Source organism: Pistacia vera, unplaced genomic scaffold (genome assembly GCF_008641045.1).
Source record: "Pistacia vera cultivar Batoury unplaced genomic scaffold, PisVer_v2 Contig655, whole genome shotgun sequence".
NCBI classification, from domain to species: Eukaryota; Viridiplantae; Streptophyta; class Magnoliopsida; order Sapindales; family Anacardiaceae; genus Pistacia; species Pistacia vera.
The window spans coordinates 196,891-217,205 of NW_022196507.1; the positions used below are offsets into that span (position 1 = coordinate 196,891).

Below are 20,315 nucleotides of genomic sequence, written 5' to 3' on the forward strand. Positions count from 1 at the left end.
ATACATCAAAGATCACCTGTTCCTGCCCGCATGAGACCACAGACTCCTTCGTCATAGGTCTCCTTCACCCTATGATCAAGTTCTCCATCTCCACGACGTAGGACTCTATCTCCAATCAAGAGGAAATCTCCCAATGACTATAGGAGATCACCTGTGCAATCTCCTGGAGAGAAAATTAGGCATGTACCTTCTCTAAGTAGATGTTTTAATGAAGTTTTGCTATTTGAATATCTGAAGTAGTTGTAATATGTCATGTACAGAATCTGTGAGAGTTTTTCTCCTGCTGCACGTCGACGTTCAGCTCTCTGAGGTCACCACCTGGAGAATCAAAGAATCGAATGATTTACGTAAGATGTCAGCTTTTTCACCATCACCGGAGGTCTCCTACTGTATCAGAGTCCCCTCCACGTGCAACAAGGAAAAGGAGTGCTAGTGAAGATAGGAGGTATTTATATCAGCTTTTATATATCTATACATCTTTAATGTTAATTCTTCATCATTTTGTTGACATATGTGTTTATACATTGTGGGTGCTTTCCAAAGATCATTTAGTCCATATGAAAGTCCTGGCAGGCAGACCTGGCAGCAAGGATTCATGATGGCAGCTTGAGTCCTCCACAAAAACCAAGAGAAAAACCTCGTCAAGGTGGTCCAGATACAAGTAAAGAAGAAAAGATACCAATCGTACTAGGTTTGTTCTTATTTTTGATAACTATGAATTGATTTTCCTTGTTATCATGTGGAAATTTTAAGTTTTTCAATTTTGCTGAATTGTACTTCATTCATGCTTGTGGGGAGGACAGGGATCATAAATCCGTGTCATCACGTAGATTATGCAAAAGGAAGAATATCTCCAGACAGGGTAGCATCAGATGTCATCCCCCTGAATCTAGGAGCCAACCTGATAAGATAGATCTGAGGAAGAAAAACCAGGAATTAAAGAGGTAGAAGTGTCTCTGCTATACAAATTATTTTGCTTATTGATTGCTCACATTATTACTTATACATGAACTAAATTTAGGTATGCTATCTGATATTTTAACACATCCTGGCAGTGAAAAGCCTGATTTTTTTTTTTTTAAATAAGAAAGGTAAGAAATGCAGAGAATTTTAGTAGTACAAAATTGAATTATATGCTATGTAGTATCAAATTGAGTTTTCCATATAATTGTAACTTGCGTGCTTGTTGACGACGTGGCCAAATTATATGGTTTCAGGTGGACATGACAAAAGTGAAGATGGATGTTATTAGACCGTGGATTGCTAATAGGGTTACTGAGCTACTTGGCTTTGAAGATGAAGTTCTCATCAACTTCATTTACGGCCTTCTTGATGGAAAGGTAAATATGATTTTGAAGTGGATAGTAGGATTGGAAATACTATCTTTTTTATACATCAATGGCAGTTATCTTGTTTTATTTTTTCCATCAAATCGTATTTATGTGGTTAAGTATATTTCACAATGGATCTTGCTTCCTTTAATCCTTTATTTTAGGCCACTAATACAGTGGTATACACCATTTTACTCGGCACAGGATCTGAATATTAACATATACATTCCATAATATCAAACCTAACATCAGTTGATTGAGATGGGACTTGTTCTATGTTATTTTAATGCAGGAGGTGAATGGGAAACAGGTGCAGATATCACTTACTGGTTTCATGGAGAAAAATACTGGAAAGTTTATGAAAGAGCTTTGGACGCTTCTCCTCAGTGCGCAAAAGAATGCTAGTGGAGTTCCTCAGCAGTTCTTGGATGCCAAGGAAGAAGAAACAAGGGAGAAAAAGGTTGATCATTCCCCCGTAAAATCAAGATATAGCTCAATGTGTACTTATAGTGTCACTGCTTTCTAATATTTTGTCATGGGTTATTGCAGTTGGAGGCAGATAGGATAGCAAATGAAATTCAGAAGAAGAAAGAGAAGGAAAGTAGAGAACGTGACCAAGAGAGATTGAAGAAGATGGTAATAATAGTTTATTCATGCTGGAGTTACAGTCTCTAGAGTTGGGTTTTTGGTTTTAACTACCGCTTATCTTTCTCATGGCATTCAGCTAGCTTCTGCAATTATTTGGGTTCATGTCCTTTACCTCAAACTACTGTAGGACGGTGCAGTTGAAATGAAGGCTGCTGCGGATGCTTTGGATCCAAACACAAAGACTATGCTGGCAAAGGATGCAAGTATCCGGTCTGAGGATGGGAAAGGACCTGGCGAGAGGAATGGTGTGAGAGGAAGGAGCAGGTATGAGTTTAAAGTTGCTGCATTAATGTAATAACATTTGTTATTGTTCTTCTTTTTGTATTCATTATAGAACAAGATAGGTACTTATATGGCCATCCATGCGATATATGTTTACTTTATCCAATCTGGAAACATAGGTAGAATTGATTATATCAAATTTGTGATTGTATGGGTGCTGATTGTTTAAAACATGGTTGACAAATTTGAAGTTTGAAAGCACTAGAAATATAAAAGAAAATTCCTTTCATTTTAATCTAATTAGAGTTTGTGGAGGAAAGGGGCTGAAAATGTTGTTGGCTGATCAACATTGCAATTCTATGACATGTTTGTGAGTATAATTAATTTTTAGGTATAGTTTGGCTGATTCATTTAATGAATGAGGTTTGGTTTAGTTTCTTATACATATAAAAAATGAGGTTTGGTAATATGAAAACCTAATTTTTGGCATTGAAAAGGCAAATTAATATGGGTTCAATTGTAAAGTTAAGTGATTACTCTCACATGCATATATGCGATATAACTATCAAAATCTGAACGTTTTCACTGGTTAATATTGTAGGCGATTTATTTATTTCTTGAAATGAATAGTTTATATGATAAATGCTGAAATGATCGATCATATTGTGTCCCACCTATGAGTTCCATTTTGAGTTTCTTTTTGGTTCAACATTGTACATGTCAGTTGGGAGGTAAATGTAAAATGGCTTTCCTAAGTTTCAGACATTAATTGTACTTTGAGTGCTTTTACATATATGTCGGGAAAGATATATTTGTACTGGTGCTTTTGCGCTGGGTAGGGGAGGATTTTTAGATTTTACGTAACTGTGTCAGTCTGTTGAAAAATTGCCAGAATAGTTCCAGTATTCTGTTTCTCAATGTTAGAAATGTTTTATTTGAAAATTGCTTCAAGTTGGGGCATTTACTTATTGTAATTTAGTAGCTAGACAAGTCTTGGGTTGTTGTTTCTCTTTTCAGTAGCACATTTAGGGTGTACTTATCTGGAAATAACTTTTATCATTCTAGTATTACTGTGTTGTTTTTTGAAGAATGATGCTATATCAATTCCCTGCAGGGTTTCTAGGTCTCCACAGTCGGCTGGTCATTCCCCTTCACCTCATCGGTAATTATATTGATTGCCATGTGTTGTTAGTCTTCTGGTTTCATTATTGTGTATTCATAATGTTTTTGGTTATTGTGCAGAGGTTCACCTTCCAGGTCTGTCAGCAAGTCTCATTCCAATTCCAGAGATTATTCAGGGTATGGTTATATTTTTGTGCTGCAGCATTAAACCCAAATTTAGTTAATTTGGAGCAGTACCATATTTTTTTTGTGTCTTAACCTTTCTAAGCCCCATATTGGGTTAATTTGGATTAGTACAACGTTTGTTGTGTCTTAACCTTTACTAGCCTAATATATGTATATGTTATGGGTGCTTATGTTTTTTAACTTGGATCTTTCATGTACATATATGCAAATCTTCTAAACTGTAGCATCTGATTTGATACACAAATAGTGGCAGGCGCAAGTCAAGGAGTATGTCTAGATCACCTAATGCACGAAGGCGCTCTATTTCTTCTGACAGGGTGCACCACTCTTTGAGAAGACGGTCAATTACACCTCGTAGGAGGCATTCACCTCGGTTCTCCCCCTCTCCTAGACGAAGACCATCTTATTTAAGGCGAAGATCTAGGTCACGATCGCTTCGCAGATCACCATCTCCCTTTCGGCGTAGATTGCATTCACCTTTTCGACGCAAGTCACCCTCACCAATGCGTCGTAGATCACCATCTCCTGTTCGTCGCCGTAGATCGCCATCTCCTATTCGGCGTCGTAGGTCGCCATCACCAGTTCGGCGTCGTAGGTCGCCGTCACCAGTGCGACGCCGTAGGTCGCCATCACCTATTCGACGTCGTAGGTCACCGTCACTTATTCGACGTCGTAGATCACCTTCACCTATTCGGCGTCGTAGATCACCTTCACCTATTCGGCGCCGTAGATCACCTTCACCTATTCGGCGCCGTAGATCACCTTCACCTATTCGACGACGTAGATCTCCTTCACCCATGGGAAGTGAATCCCTTTCACCTGTGCAGCGTGGATCCCCTTCTCCTGTGCGTCGTAGGAGCCCTTCACCTGTGCATCGTACGTCACTCTCTCCTGTGCGACGGCGGTATCAAAGATCTCCTTTGACTCCGCAACATCGATCTACATCTCCCATACATCAAAGATCACCTGTTCCTGCCCGCATGAGACCACAGACTCCTTCCCGTCATAGGTCTCCTTCACCCTATGAATCAAGTTCTCCATCTCCTCCACGACGTAGGACTCTATCTCCAATCAAGAGGAAATCTCCCAATGACTATAGGAGATCACCTGTGCAATCTCCTGGAGAGAAAATTAGGTATGTACCTTCTCTAAGTAGATGTTTTAATGAAGTTTTGCTATTTGAATATCTGAAGTAGTTGTAATATGTCATGTACAGAGTCTGTGAGAGTTTTTCTCCTGCTGCACGTCGACGTTCCAGCTCTCTGAGGTCACCACCTGGAGAATCAAAGAATCGGAATGATTTACGTAAGATGTCAGCTTTTTCACCATCACCAGAGAGGTCTCCTACTGTATCAGAGTCCCCTCCACGTGCAACAAGGAAAAGGAGTGCTAGTGAAGATAGGAGGTATTTATATCAGCTTTTATATTATCTATAACATCTTTAATGTTTAATTCTTCATCATTTTGTTGACATATGTGTTTATACATTGTTGGCTGCTTTCCAAAGGTCATTAAGTCCATATGAAAGTCCTGGCAGGCAGACCTGGCATGCAAGGATTCATTATGGCAGCTTGAGTCCTCCACAAAAACCAAGAGAAAAACCTCGTCAAGGTGGTCCAGATACAAGTAAAGAAGAAAAAGATACCAATCGTACTAGGTTTGTTCTTATTTTCTGATAACTACTGAATTGATTTTCCTTGTTATCATGTGGAAATTTTAAGTTTTTCAATTTTGCTGAATTGTACTTCATTCATGCTTGTGGGGAGGACAGGGATCATAAATCCGTGTCATCACGTAGATCTATGCAAAAGGAAGATTATTCTCCAGACAGAGTAGCATCAGATCGTCATCCCCCTGAATCTAGGACCCAACCTGATAAGATAGATCTGAGGAAGAAAAACCAGGATTTAAAGAGGTAGACGTGTCTCTGCTATACAATATATTTTACTTATTTGATCGCTCACATTATTACTTATACATGAACTAAATTTAGGTATGCTATCTGATATTTTAACACATTCCTGGCAGTGAAAAATCCTCTGGGAGGGGTGATCGTCCTCAAACTTTTGATCAAGAAAGGTCACCAACCTTGCCTGGTGAGAGGCAACAGTCATCGTACCCAGGAGAAAGTAAAAAATCTGATGAGAGAAACCACTCTCGTTCAAGTAATGGCAAGGAAAGTGATCAACGGCGTAAGTCAGCAAATGCGACAATGGTCGTTGAAAAAGTGGATCATGGCAACCGGAGTGATAGTGTTGATTCTGGTTCTGAGGAAAGTTACAAACACAGAGCTGACAATAAGGAAAAGAGAAAGCATAAATATGAGAGGGAAGAAGTGGCTTCAGATGATGACTACAGTTATGATTCTGAAACTGAGAGGAAGCATGCTAAGAGGAGGAGAAAGGAAGAAAAGAAATTAAGAAAAGAGGAAAAGCGTCGACGGCGTGATGAGAGACGTCGTAGAAAGGAAGAGCGACGTGCAGAGAAGCACAAATTGAAAAATCGAAATGATGCTGATGGTTCGGATGGAGAACATATTTCTAGAAGGGAGTCTCATCCAAGTGACGATGAAGTGACAGAATCTGAACAGAAAAGGCTTGAGATTGAGTTACGAAATAAGGCTTTGGAATCCATTAAAGCAAAGAAGATCAACAGTCGCTAAATATTTTTGTCTTGGAACATCAGATGTTATTTTGTCATTTAAATCTTGGTGACCAGTATCTTAATTTTCTAGGTTAATCATGTTTTGAATGGGAGTATTCTATATTTTGTTAACTGTTTAATGTAGTCTGTGTTTGCTGCTGGCAGCTGAAATGGATAAATGAGGATTTCCTGAGCTAATCTCTTGAGTGCAACTCTATGCAGACTTTGCTGCTAAATTTTCTGGTAATAATTGTCTTCCCTTAGTCGGGAATTGATTTCATTGTTTTGTGGGATTTTATCTGTTGTTTGAATGTGAAGGGAAAGGCATCTCGTTGCCTTGATTATTAGTGCTTTATGACTTTTTCATTTGTTAGAAAAAATATTTGTGTCAATATCCTATCTGATGTTAAATCTGAGTCTGAGTAGTGCTACTAGTAGAAGTTGATGAGGTCTATAGGTTTGATTGATCTTGTTATTCTTCTTAAGAGAACAAAACTAAGCCTAAAAAGGGTCTTGTCAGTTGCATTAATATGAGACTGACTCTAAATCAGCTTTCTGGTCAATTGATAGATGAATATTTTGTCAACTAGATGACTTGGTTGAGCACATCATATGCAGACCTACATTCTGGACATCAATTCAGGTGAAGTACTCTTATCCTTCTAAGGGTTCTTTTAGAAGAAATCTCGGTGTCGATAAGTGAATCCTTTTTGTATATTTATGGTAGCTGCTTTCTCACTATTTCGGTTAACCTCTCTATGGATGGCAGTTTGAGAGTTGTTCCTGGGACTTAATTTTCTAATATTCTCCATGGTGCTATAGTTTTCGGACTCGTCCTGTCCTGATGTTGATATCAGCTGTAAGGTCTGTGCAGTATATATCGTGTCATGTTATATGCATGAATAATATAGTAAGTTGTATATGATAATCTCATAGCATATGGGAGGTGCTTGTCTTGAGTTTAGTTCTGAGCTACTGGCTGTGGTCATCTTTGATTTGTGCAAAGATTTTCATATGCACTCTTGTTAGCAGGAAAAGTTCCTGATGGATTCTTTTGACCTTTTCTTGTTAATGTTTGTATATATTGTGAATTTGCTTTTTATTTGTATACTTTGCAGTTGCAGAGAATTATCATTTGTATAAGTGATTAAACGATTATTTTTTCCTGTTGGGATGTGAATCATGTCATGTTAATGTTAGGTTACTTTGAAATGGGAGGACAATGAACAGATCGTTACAGCGTTGAAAATTTATGTGTACTTGGGAGGGTATTTTAGCAGAGGATATTTTAATGGGGCAATTAATTGATATTTTTTTTTTCAAAGTTTCTTTGTTAATATTTGGGATGCATTGTGTTTGTTGACAAATATAAGTGGAATTGGTAATTTAGTGGAATTAGAATAATAGTAGCAGGAGCTGGTAATATGTGTACTTTAGCTCCTTTACAAGGACGATCGCTTGAATTGATGGTTGCTATTGGTCCATAATATTTGAGTTGTTTTCTTTTTAAGTTTTAGTTTGAAAATATTTTTGGGGATTTATACGGCATTATGTGTGTCCGATTATAGATTATTGGGCGTTTTGATTCTTAAGTTAACAAAGGTATAATTAGTTAGTGAGAAGTTCTTACCTTTTTAGAGTAATTTAATACAAAGTTTATAATTTTTTATTAATAATTAAAAAAAGAAAGGTACTCCGACCTGGAGGGTAGAACCAATATATGGTACTCCATACTAGTTAAATTAAGGTCCTCACCATTTTGTCAGTACTGAAGAATTTTTAGTTTTTGGGAGAAGTTCTTGAAGCTGAGTGGAGTGCCTATTGCTATTTGAAGCAGAATATATGCGATGGGATGTGAGTTATTGTAGTGTTTCAATAAGTAATAATTAATATTTTGGTTGAGACGTTTGTGGGAGTTCTTTTTAAATGCATTTGGGTATTAAAAGTTGTGGCTTAGCTGTTGTTTGTTGTGGGTTAAGTGGGTCTTCGATGCATTTCTCCGGCGCTTTGTCCCATAATATTTACATTCGGATTTCAATGGTAAGGTTTACTCTGATCATATTTGTGCTTTTTACTCTTAGAAATTGGATGCGAAACTCAGTCCTATATATCGGACAATTCGATGCTTGATGAATAAGTCAGTACCTACTGATACGCATGTATTGGAAGTTATGATGATGAAATTTCTTTTGAGAACATAAATCGTATGTAATTTTCAGAAATTAGAATCAGTATATGAAATTGCATAAATGACCTAGATTATGTTTATAAGCACACCCTTTTAAGAGTAATCTGTAATCCAGCCCACTAACTTGTGTTGTAAACTTGTATTGACTATATTTGACCTTAATGGATTTTGTGGGCCAAAGCATATCAAACATGTGGTAACCAATTGGATAAACCAAGCTGGTACGAACTAAGATCAGATCTTTTCTCTTTTGTATCTGTATTGCACAATTGAAGTCAATATCTTTTGTTTCATCAAACTTCCATCTAATGTATGCGTCATAAAACGTCTGGTGTACAATTTTCTTCAGTAGATAAACTATGACTACGTGGCTTAATACCATTTGCTAGGATTCCCTTACCTCCACATCCAGATAATATTTGTATCAAACAAAACTCGAACTGTCAGATGAATGAACACCAAGAGACTATTGTGTCTATACACAAAAACAATCCTCTTCTCCATTGAAGGAGAGTCTATCTCTTACTCTATTCATGGCTCCAACACTTACATCCAATTCATTTCTTCTCACCACAACACCCCATTCAAGGTTGATTCTCAAGAACCCAACACTCAGAGTTTTTGCCAAAAGAGGTGGACCTCTCTCATCATTTCAACTTGGCAAACCAAAGGGTGAAAACTCTGAAGAAAATGAAACTGGTGTTTCCGTGAATTCAAGTCCTTTTAATTTCAACTTTGGGAAGGTACCAGATGTCAAGTCTTTGATCCCAGTTGTGAGCAGCCCTGGAAGTGGGTTATTGTTTGGTAACTCTAGAAGAAAAGACCCTGGCACTGTGTTTGTGGCTGGTGCAACTGGACTGGCTGGCATTCGCATTGCCCAAACTTTGTTACGTGAAGGTTTTAGTGTTAGGGCTGGTGTGCCTGACCTTGGTGCTGCTCAGGACTTGGCTCGTCTTGCTGCAAAGTACAAGGTTAGCTTCTTAAACTGCCTAAATTGTGGGTTATCATGTTTGTTGGATGAAGAATTTTAGTAAATTGTAATAAGAAATGATAGATAGAGGATAGAACATACAATTCTAGAGATTCCATATGCTGCATTCTAATAGAACCAGTCCAATAAATAGTTTGACATGTTAAATTGTGGAAATTGCCCAACTAGGTTGCTAAGCCAATTATGAGTTGATCAAGGTCTTTTTTTTCCCTCTTATGGAAGGGGGAGGGAGTGGTCTAAACTTTGCGTATTCTGGACCTTTTGTTTCAGGTAGATCTTAAAGCAAACTTGTAGCTAAAGACATAGAGGAATAACCGACTCCATTTTCAATAGGGTTAAGATGGGGTTAAACTTAAAACACTTAATATGTTCAATGATTTCACCTTCACGTAGACAATTTATCTCATATCCATCTTTTACTTGGTAGCCACTGATTTGCCATTTGGCCGTGTAACATTATTGTCCATTTTACGGGAATGGTATGACCTCAATTTTCTGATCCTGCAAATAAAATAGAAGTGTGGTGTGGATAAATGTTCATGAAGGCTTTAAAGGGGAGTGATGGTCACTTGATTAGATCAGGGAAAGCTTTACACTGATTTTTCCTGCTTCCACTGCATAATCACCACAGATCATATCAAATGAAGAATCAAAACGCCTCAATGCTGTTGAATCTGCCTTCCAAGATGCAGAATCAATTGCCAAAGCAATTGGAAACGCTAGCAAAGTTGTGGTGACGATTGGTCCTGCTGAAAACGGTGCCACCACTGAGGTCTCTGCATCAGATGCCTTACAAGTAATCGAAGCTGCTCAGTTGGCCGGAGTTGGCCATGTGGCAATCATCTATGATTCAACAACAGGGACATCAACTTACAATGTTCTGGATGGCATTTCTTCATTCTTGAACAATCTCTTCTCACGAAATCAGCCATTGACCATACCTGAGTTTTTGCAAAAATTAATTGAAACGGATGTTAGCTATACATTCATCAAGACTAGTTTGACTGAAGACTTTTCACCTGAGAGTTCATATAATGTTGTTGTATCAGCTGAAGGAAGCACTGCTGCAAACGACTACAAAGTAATGTAATGTATGCGGTTATATCTGTTGTTTTTTTTTTCTTTTTTCTTTTTTCTTTTTTTTTAAAAATCATTGGGGAGTAAATTTTCTTTTCCTCTTTATGTCTATTTTGTCTTATGTTCTTGAAAATTATGATCAGGTAGCAAAGGCCCAGATAGCATCAGTGGTGGCAAATGTTTTCTCTAACACAGCAGTGACAGAAAATAAGGTACATTGATTTATTTTTATGAAGCTTGGGAAACATGAAACCAGGGCTTATTTATAAATGGCTGAACGTTTAATATTTTTCTTATTTAGGTGGTCAAAATTTTTACAGATCCATCAGCCCCGGCAAGGTCTGTAGATGAACTTTTCAGGTTAGTTGCTGTGCTATTGTTTGCCTACAAATGTATGCCAAACCTTTACTTTTTTGTAGTTTGTAAAGGAACAGGTACATGACCCAATGCAATATTACTTTTTAGTGCCATTCCTGAGGATGGAAGAAGAGCAGCATATGCAGAAGCTTTAGCGAAAGCAAGAGCTGAGGAGGAGGCACAAGCAGCTGCAGAGAAAGCTCGTGAAGCAGCTGAGGCAGCAAAGAAGCTTGAAGAAGAGGTGAAAAAACTTTCTGAGCAAGAGGCTCGAGCATCTAGTTTAGCTGAAGATGCCCAAGAGAAGGCAGAGGCTGCAGGGGCCTCAGTGGATAGCCTCTTCAGTAAAGCAAAAGATATTGGCTCAGGATTTTCTTGGGATAAATTTAGTTCCCAGATCACAACTGCCGTTCAAAAGTCCAGTCAGATACCACAAGTGCAGATTGCTACTGTAAGGGGACAGGCGAAAGCCAGGACGCTGCCGCCCAAGAAAGCTGTTGTCAAACAATTTAAACCAAAGCCTCCTGTTTTGAAGCCGAAGCAGGAACCAAAGCCTCAAGGGAAGCAGACTGAGTCTAAGCCCGAAGTGAGGAAGGTGTTCGGCGGGTTGTTTAAGCAGGAAACAATATACGTTGACGATGACTGAGGCAATCCATTGCAATATATATTTGGTCACTGAATTTAATTTTTTGCAAATACTGTTTAATATTTTTAATACCGTTGCCCATGAATGGTTTTATGAGTGTAATAAGCACGAAACCTGGACTGGCTTAAGGCCAGGACTCCTTTTTCTAAGTGAACGATATAATTCTAAGCTTAATATGGTTTTCTTTCATTTACAAGCAGGCATGAATCTAGATGTATTATCAGTTGAATGCACTGAGAAGAGCAGCACAAATGGCCGGTACTATTCAATAAATAAAGTAAATCAAGGCGTATAATTTTTGTGTGATAGTCAACTTGAAAGGGGTAGAGATAATAAGGACAAGAAGAAAATGACAAGTTGACAACCAGGATACTAACGGGAATAACGATATGATTGAATATGATAAACAATACATTTTACAGTCACAAATGCTGGCATTTGACAACAGAATTAGGTGAGAAAAATTGTGCGATGAAAGCTAAAGAAACCAACAAATGTTGATATTTTGTATAAAATATTTAAGACCTCAACATCAAGTCAAGTGGAGCACTGCCACTAGCCTTAAAGTCTATGAAGACGCCTTAATTTGAATGTTTACTTGATGGAAGAAAAAGAAACTAAGACCAGCCACTATTCAACCCAAACCAAATATTTTACTAATTGAATACTGCCATTTTACTAATTGAATACTGCATTAACTTCTCAATGGGTTGGTTAAATTGCTTCTCTCCCTGCTCTCTTTCACAGTTTCACTTTCTGAAAACAGTATCATATCTTCATACTCCTAATTTGCTGGATTCTTGGACAGTGTGAAACACTAATAATTAAGGTAATCTAATACCAGTATACGAGTAATATCATACTTACATATTTTACATATGAGTTTAGTGTACATTAATTGATATAGCAGTAGCAGACAATGATTAATGAGAATAACTGATATATATTTTCTGCTTCATGACTCCATCATTGGTTACACATTAACAACTCATTTCGAAGAGCCTCTTGTAAGCATTCAGGCAGCTAATTAAGCAATACAATTTCTCGTCTCCATTTCAAGAAAATATTAATCACATAAGTCATCTTTACAGATTAGGCAAGCTATAAGCAGTACTTGTCCACAATTTTCTCAACCCATATATAATCTAAATTTTCTAACAAAGTTGGCATCTCAAACTTGCCTCCTCTCTTGCATATGTTTATATATGCGGCATGAGCTGATCGAAACTAGCTACATCATCTCCTAAGTATATAGTTAAAAGCTTCAGCCATCACATTGATTAATCCCTCTTGTTCTGCATAACTATGGAAGTATGTTTTCCTGCCATTGTGAAATGATCATCCTAGCGAGTTTCCAAGTACTTGCAAATTCGAGTATATATATATATATATAGCATTCATGTCTATGTTCCCCGTACGTAGGGTTATAATATATATAAATGTTTGAATTTTCTGAATATGTGTTACTATTTCTTCCCACCCATCTTTATATATTGTCACCGATAAACATACAAAGATAATTTTATCGTTTTTGATACGAAGAATTTGACTAAATTTTTGTTTAAAGAGCTTCGCATTTAAAAAAAAAAAAACACAATAAAATCGACTACATATAGCCATATACAAGTAAGCTGCATATTTGATATTTGAAACACACATAACGGTATAATATTCAATGACATTTTCATGTATAGATATTTATATACCAAAAAAGAAAAAAGAATTGAGTTCTTAATATATACACGCACACTATATTTAAGAAAGAGGAATTCTATTTATATTGAACTATTTTATTATTCTTTTTGAATTAAAGAAAATGCAGCCTGATAAGATGTACAATTTCACCTAAGCAATCCAAAAATTACAGTACTATCTTTGAGTTTAGATATTCATGATATACAACCCCAAATGAGTTTCCCCTTCTTTAAGATAAGTTCAATTAGTGAGAACTTAATCCCCATAAGATACTTCTAGATATTACATATTATGTCAAGACCTCTCTAGTGAGAATAAGGGAAAAGGCTTGTCACTCTGCAAGGATGAATTTAATTCGATTGGCAAATATTTATCTACAAAGCAAAGTATTTATGTAATTACCATTACAAACTGCTTGTTCAATGCTAATTATAAATGCTTAGGAAACCAAGTTGTGATGATAATTCAAATGATAAAACCTTTTAATCTATGACACTTATACTTTTGGAGGCATCAATCCTTTAGTCATCGAAACTAGACCTCGAGAACAAAATTATCTAAAAATAATATGCCAAAAAAAAAAAAAAAAAAAAAGGGTTTTATGTGCTAAATATGAATAATAGTCTGAGCTACGTTGTGTATGAATAATGTACATATTTGAACTTGTGATAATGAAACTAGAGTGCATGCAAATGATTTCTTGAAATGAAGACAGTGATATACAACTTTGCCTGAGTTCCAGGTAAAACTCAAAGGAATATCAAGGTGCAGCTACTTGAAGAAGAAGATTGAAGCTCTAAAAATGTATTATATAGATAGCTTAGACTTCATTTAAACTTGCTAGATTTTGAAATGTTATCTAGGGTTACGATATTAGATGTTTTTTCGGAAGCACCAGTGTATATAACATGTAAACCCTAATAAATAGGAGTCCATTTGTTGCTTTCTAGAGGTTCATGTGGATGATATACGTTAGCTAAGAGACCTGATTAATTACAGTCGTGCCTCACTAGAGCTAAGAATTTTGTCCTGACATATTGAATTTGAAGAATGGTTTCTTCCATTGATTAAGTACATGGGAGTCGGCATAAAAATCTTGACCAAATCTTTGAGTTCCTCTATTATCCCAACAATCCACTCAACAAAGGAACACAAAATACAACAAAAAACTAACCATAAAAATCAATCAATAAAATTGCAAATTAATTCAGATAGGAGCACTTACTTAAGAAATTAAGTTGCAAAAAACAATATAATTAACTTAATAAGTTGGCTGATAAAATGAAAATATAGCATAATCATCCAACAGTTAAAAAAATTAATGAAGAACAAGAGAGATCATGGTGCGTATCATATTAAAATTCAGAAGAATTTTTTGGTGGCCGCTGCTGATGCAGAGTCCTGAGGCTCAGGTCCCAGTCTGAGTTCAAGGTCCAATTCCGACCCCGATGAGCTCGATGATGACAAAACAATTTCAGTGTTCTCATGAACTTGACTACTAATCAGTGGTCTTTCAGAAAACAAAGGTAGTTGTCGGACTTCTCTAACATGTGTTTTGTCAGTGTTAGACGTGGCATCATTTTCTTCACCAAGAATCCAAGGCCGTTTCGAACTGCTTCTGTCTTGAGTGGTAGTAGCCACAACATCCTTTGATGGTGGCTGTGTAAAATAATACGGGGGTTGATTAATCTTGGAGATGTCCAATTGATTCTTTGAGGAAGAAGTTTGCTTGAGCTTAGCTTTGTCTTTTCGGTGAATATTCATGTGGCCGCCGAGTGCTTGTGCGTTAGAGAAACCTCTCTTGCAAAAGGTGCAGTCATAAGACCTAACTGGACTTGCACCATCAGCAGCTTGTTCATCTGAAGTCACCTTCTCTGGATTTTCTGGTGTCGGCTGATCATGAGAGTCCATTAGCGGGAGAAAAAGAGAGAGAGAGAGAGAGAGAGAGAGATGGTCAACTGGAAGGTAGTGGAAATTTTATATTGAAAGGGTTAAGGCCTGCTGCTGCTTCTTCAGAAATGAACTGGAACTTCTAAGATAATTAGACAAATTCAACTAAGCCAAAAGACAAAAAGTTGCCTTACAGATTAAGGTCATGGCTTTTTAATAATATTTATTTGTAACGCTTTTAGTCTTTTACGATCCATTTGATCTAGTGTTTGAAATCATTGACTGCTAGTGCCATCAAATGGTTTGTAATTAATTAGGGTAGTAATAATATTAAAGGTTTACCGGACCTGAAAATTATTCTTGTATAAAAAAGAGTAGAATAATACTATCTTGTTGGTATTTGTTAATGTGTTTTTGGACTCAAAATCTGAGGGCTCAAATAGTATAAAGAAGAAAGGCCAGGGCGCTATTGGAGAGCATATAGGATAAAGATAACAAGCAAGGTCGTATTCTACTTCTACCAAAGTTTCCATCTACAAAGATCAATATACAGCAACATCATTGATCTTTTTAATTACAGTTTGTTGCCCAGGACTAAGGGGCGATGTTACCAATATGATCATCTTTTATGCTGCATCAAGTTTTTCTATATCGTCACACATGCCTTGAGCAAACATCGAGCTGTGTATATCACAGCCAACCCAAGTCCCATTTTCCCTTATGCTATTTTCAGCCGAATGAACTGCATTCTATATATGTAAATACGTATTGGCTGAGGCTATACATACACCAAAATTAATTTCTTAAGTTTACTTCACTCATTTATATATTAGTATAGTATTTTTTGTATTAAAATTATTAGGTATGATACAGTAAAAATCAAAGTTTTAATTATGAATGGACATAAAAATTATATATAACAACATATTTTTTAGATTGAGCGTAATTAAAGGACTTCCCAACGTAATTAATGGAGAATAAAAAAGGTTAAATTAATTAAATAGACTTATTGGTTGGTGGTGCCACCATGAAAATCGAAGATGCCAACCGCCAGCCATGACTGTAGAATTCCGCCATGTGGATGTTTCAGAGACATAGTGAAGATGTCATGAACTCATCAGCATGAGTCTGATATTAATTAATTCTAAAAAGACAGCATGTACACTACGTACATATATACATTCAACAGTGCCATATGATTCAATCTTATATCCCACGGACTTTGTCGTTTCTTCATCTTCTTTTCTTTTGATCAATCCTTTAAAGATCTAGCTACACCATATTACAGTACAATCCAACTGGAGATCATATTCATATTTATTCTGCTATCACTCTTCATTGCCAGACGGTTCAAAGAGAAGTTCTTTGTTTGAAACTTTCGTCTTTGGAAATATCAGACTTTTCTCATATCTGCTGGTTTATTATACTTCCACTGAGATTCAAATCCAATTAGAGTTTGAATGTACGTATTATTGAGTTAGTAAAATTGATTAAAGCTATATGGACAGCTTACTTTAATTTCAACCTCTTCTGGAATATTGCAATTGACATCAACATTATAATAAGATGACCCTTAACTTAAATTTAAACCAACGCATTGTTTGAAATTTGAGGAGACGAAAACTATCTCTTTCAGTCTACAGCATCAATACACGTACTATTGATCGTTTGGTACAATATTTATCTAATTAATTAAATAACTATACTCATATTCCGTAAAACTATACAATATATCTCTCTTTTTCATCAATTTGTCACAATATACATCTATGTTTTGAGTACTGTAGCTAGTAATTTGTTTTACCTGGTTAATTTTATTAATAATGCTTTTTTTAAGGGTTTAATAAGGCCAAAATAAGAGTATCGAAGCTTTGATAGAATTGATTATATATAGCATGCTCCCACTTTCGGATAGCTCAAGTGGAAGGAAGAATACTAGAATGTATGGTTAATGCACACAGTGATGTGAGATGTCCTGCTAGTCACCTTTAGGTTCAAGGTGTGATTACAGGGATTAATCGAGGTATGTATCCTTGACTCCTAAGACTTAAGTAGGTGATCATGAAATGGACAAAGATTAATCGGATTAATCGAAAATACGTGTATATATGGTGCAATCATATCATAGTGGGAAGTGTAATATTTCAAACTTTTTTTTTTTCTTTAACCTTAATTAGCCAACAAATTAAGTTTAAAAAAATCGCGACATCATTTGTTACAAAGACAACACAGAATGGTCGCCTTATATCGTGCACTAATTTCAGCAATGAAGTCTCGTGTAATACGACATGGTTATTAAAGCACAACTTGGGAGTCTCTCTCTCAAAAGCTTTTCATAAGAGATTATTCTTGTTTTGGACTATAGAGCTTGTCATTTTATGATGCAATTAATATAAAACGAATTACATAAACAGAAGAAGAAGAAGAAAAAGAAACAAAAGGACAACTAGACACTGCCTCACTGATGATGCAATATTATTCTCTTAGACATAAAAAAAAAATAGGGTTATGTGAATAATTGAATAGAAAGGATACAACAAAGTTGTTGAACCATTTTTGAAGTTTTCTTTGAGGCAAGAAAGGTTAGTCAGAACATAAGCGTATGGATTCATGTGGAGTGGCTCTCTTTACTATTTCTTAGTCATCATCTTTTAATAATACAAAGACAAACTAAGGGAACCCCTATTGGATTATATGTTAGTTCCATCTCCTTGGCTTTTTTATAGATGAAGTTGCGATAGTTTTTGTAGATACAAAAAATCTACCATCATGAAAATAGAGTTTGGTCCCGTGAGGTTGAGGCCATTGACAATTTGCTAGACCTGCACACATGAAATGACAAGCATGAAGCTTACAGAAAACACCGGGGTGGTGTTTGCCGTAGGCACTCTGACGCTTAAGTCAGCAAGGCTGAAAGAGATTATTTGATAAGAATTAAGGAGATGAAGAATTACCAGGAGTCTTGTTGAAGGCTAGGACTATGATGGAGGCGTCGGGTTCTTGAGAGCAAGAACCTCAAGAGCAAATAGATGGTTTTGAGTAGTGTGGATTGACTATGGGAGATCCCTCCCCTAATGAGAGGGCAAACCTCTGTTTTTATAGTGAACCCAAGGGGTTGGAATCCTGCTAGGACACCAAGTCCTATTTTGGGAGATAATCTCTATCAAGAAAGAAATATGATTTCTTGACTTTATCAGGTTAAGTTTAATAGTTTGAGTAAAATTTAGAATCTTAGTAGAAGATGAAATAGAATGAGATTCTGATTTCCTATTTATGGACTGTTGCAGGCCAATGGGCTGAAACCCAATTTAACTTAACTGATAGAATAGTCCAACTCATAAAATGAGTAATTCACAAGATGATTTTAAGCGTAGGCCCAATCAGGATTGGGCTGAGGCCTTGGGCCGTAACATGTTTATTTTATTATTGGACCTCGTCAGGCTGAAGATGATTTTTGACCCTAACAGTTTTCTAATCGGAAAAATTAAATAGAGTCTCTATATGCCCTATGTTTCATGCAGTAGCTATGTCAAATAGATCATAGCATTTAATTTAATTTAATTTGGAAGGTGTGTCATGTTATCTCAAATAGACTGTGTATTCAAATTTTTTTTCTCCAACGTTCGGAAAGGTCTCAAATATAAAGAGAAATCATGAAACACTCTCTGTGTAAATTTCAGTTATCATCAGGTATATCAATTACACAAATATAGAAACCTAAAATATTAAATGTACTTCTTCAGCCTGCATTTGGAACTTCATAGTCTATGCAAGGAAAGTCATAGAGGGACTCAGCATTTCCATTATTACTTCCATCATATTTCCGATAAAAATCCTTCGAACTAAATCCACAGTCACTAATATAGTAGTACAGATTCTGAATGAGATGGGATCGAACACATGAAGTTCAACATGTGGAATTAAGTTTGAGAGGCCTATAGTACTTTAGATTCTTAGAACACAAACTGAATATATAAGGACAAACAGACAGCAAGAGAAAGTGATTGTGGATTAATTTGGGTGATCACGACCAAGCCTGAGCTCAAGATCTAATTCTTCTGTGGCTGTGTTGAGAAAGAAAGGCATTAATGGTACTCCATCGGTTCTCCTTCTCTTGTAACAAGCCGTCTCTCTGTTTCCCAACCCAACACTCAAATTTAAGCTAACGACGTCACTTTGCTTCTTTGTATAATCTTCTTCAATCTTCCACTCTAGGATGTTTAAAGATCTAGAGGAAGCTGCAGAATCAGATGAGGATGAATGGGAATGGTAAAAAGGCCTCTTTTGATGATCTTGGATGGCGGAAAGCACCATAGACTGAATATCATACGCACTCCCGGTAACAGATGAGAGTGATGCAAGAAGTTCCCTAGAATTAGTGTTATAATTAACACCATTATATTCTTGATGATAAAGGTTGTTTCTCTCGGATATAGGGGATTGCTTAAGTTTAGCTCTTTCCCTTCTGTGGACATTCATGTGCCCGCCAAGGGCTTGAGCTGACTTGAATTCTCTTCCACAGAAACTGCAACTATAACTTCTTGGAGGCCATATGAAGGCACCGAAAGGCCCTGCCGCATCTTCTGCAAAGGCTTCTTCTTCCCATGAACTAGCACCCGGTAGAACAAAACTAGACTCTAAACTGCTTTTGCTGCTTGCCCACATCCAAAATCGTGCTTGATCCATTTTTTATACTCACTACTTCGTCAATATCGCTATTGTAAGAATCAGATAGAATACTGGAGGTGATAATTAAAATAATTATATAAGATTTTGACGAAGATCGATCTATTGCCGTAGAACAAAAACTTCACATTTGTTTTGAGAGGTGGTGAATGAGATTGAGTTTCAGTGCGAGCTTTTAAGCTTGAATTTAACACACTGTTACTTACAATGATTGAGGTGAGTATTGTTTAAGAAAATTCCCATTCCGTGACATTTCAGTTTTAGCAAGTGCTGCGAAACCTTACTTGATAAAGAATGACATTATTTCAAAGGGTATTTAATTTATTAATGCGGATATTAATTCCTTTCCTCTAGAAAGAGTCATTGAGTCAACATTCACTGTCTTAAAATATACCATTAATTAACGTGGGACCTTTGTTGGAGAATGTTTGAATTATCAGTTGCTTTCTAGATTAACTGAAATAATGTTCAAGGAATTATATTACAAAGTATGTATCTCATTAATTCATTCCAATCCAGTTTGAATTCGTTGAGCTTCTTTTATATTTACAAATGACATAAAATAATACTTTTGACTGGGTAAAATTTGACGGAGCTTGAAAGGTTTCTTTTATATATATATATATAATAAGTTTT

General features: G+C 36.4%; 4 protein-coding genes across 7 annotated transcripts; 2 read left to right on the forward strand and 2 right to left on the reverse strand.

Annotated features, from left to right (window-relative positions):
- The first annotated feature begins 1,219 nt into the window (after positions 1–1,219).
- Positions 1,220–7,260, forward strand: LOC116111956 (serine/arginine repetitive matrix protein 1-like). Of its 4 annotated transcripts, none has more exons than XM_031398121.1 (13): positions 1,220–1,340; positions 1,624–1,791; positions 1,881–1,967; positions 2,107–2,243; positions 3,316–3,363; positions 3,444–3,500; positions 3,757–4,644; positions 4,726–4,914; positions 5,017–5,166; positions 5,281–5,424; positions 5,538–6,395; positions 6,704–6,795; positions 6,922–7,260. In XM_031398121.1, exons 1-11 carry the CDS (start codon positions 1,224–1,226, stop codon positions 6,169–6,171), a joined length of 2,619 nt encoding a protein of 872 aa, XP_031253981.1. In that variant the 5' UTR covers positions 1,220–1,223; the 3' UTR covers positions 6,172–6,395; positions 6,704–6,795; positions 6,922–7,260. The 4 variants fall into 4 exon arrangements, with proteins under 4 accessions (XP_031253981.1, XP_031253980.1, XP_031253982.1 ...); XM_031398120.1 differs by having other exon boundaries at positions 6,743–6,795; XM_031398122.1 differs by having other exon boundaries at positions 3,763–4,644; positions 6,723–6,795.
- Positions 7,261–8,674: 1,414 nt separating this feature from the next.
- Positions 8,675–11,603, forward strand: LOC116111977 (protein PLASTID TRANSCRIPTIONALLY ACTIVE 16, chloroplastic). Its single transcript, XM_031398153.1, has 5 exons — positions 8,675–9,311; positions 9,963–10,412; positions 10,552–10,620; positions 10,710–10,768; positions 10,874–11,603. The coding sequence occupies exons 1-5, from the start codon at positions 8,874–8,876 to the stop codon at positions 11,406–11,408; spliced, it is 1,551 nt and encodes a 516-aa protein (XP_031254013.1). The 5' UTR covers positions 8,675–8,873; the 3' UTR covers positions 11,409–11,603.
- A 2,832-nt stretch (positions 11,604–14,435) lies between these two features.
- On the reverse strand, positions 14,436–15,014 carry LOC116111989 (transcriptional regulator TAC1-like). Its single transcript, XM_031398162.1, has one exon. The coding sequence runs from the start codon at positions 15,012–15,014 to the stop codon at positions 14,466–14,468; it is 549 nt and encodes a 182-aa protein (XP_031254022.1). The 3' UTR covers positions 14,436–14,465.
- Positions 15,015–19,004: 3,990 nt separating this feature from the next.
- On the reverse strand, positions 19,005–19,679 carry LOC116111990 (probable transcriptional regulator RABBIT EARS). Its single transcript, XM_031398163.1, has one exon. The coding sequence runs from the start codon at positions 19,677–19,679 to the stop codon at positions 19,005–19,007; it is 675 nt and encodes a 224-aa protein (XP_031254023.1).
- Positions 19,680–20,315: the final 636 nt, after the last annotated feature.

Bases quoted from the DNA above. Each gene is read 5' to 3' on its own strand.
- LOC116111956 (XM_031398121.1), top strand. From the start codon at position 1,224: ATGACAAAAGTGAAGATGGATGTTATTAGACCGTGGATTGCTAATAGG. The intron at 4,915-5,016 runs GTATTTATATCA...TGCTTTCCAAAG, and splicing joins AGTGCTAGTGAAGATAGGAG to GTCATTAAGTCCATATGAAA. The intron at 5,425-5,537 runs GTAGACGTGTCT...CATTCCTGGCAG, and splicing joins AAAAACCAGGATTTAAAGAG to TGAAAAATCCTCTGGGAGGG.
- LOC116111977 (XM_031398153.1), top strand. From the start codon at position 8,874: ATGGCTCCAACACTTACATCCAATTCATTTCTTCTCACCACAACACCC. The intron at 10,621-10,709 runs GTACATTGATTT...TTTCTTATTTAG, and splicing joins CAGCAGTGACAGAAAATAAG to GTGGTCAAAATTTTTACAGA. The intron at 10,769-10,873 runs GTTAGTTGCTGT...ATTACTTTTTAG, and splicing joins TCTGTAGATGAACTTTTCAG to TGCCATTCCTGAGGATGGAA.
- LOC116111989 (XM_031398162.1), bottom strand. From the start codon at position 15,014: ATGGACTCTCATGATCAGCCGACACCAGAAAATCCAGAGAAGGTGACT.
- LOC116111990 (XM_031398163.1), bottom strand. From the start codon at position 19,679: ATGGATCAAGCACGATTTTGGATGTGGGCAAGCAGCAAAAGCAGTTTA.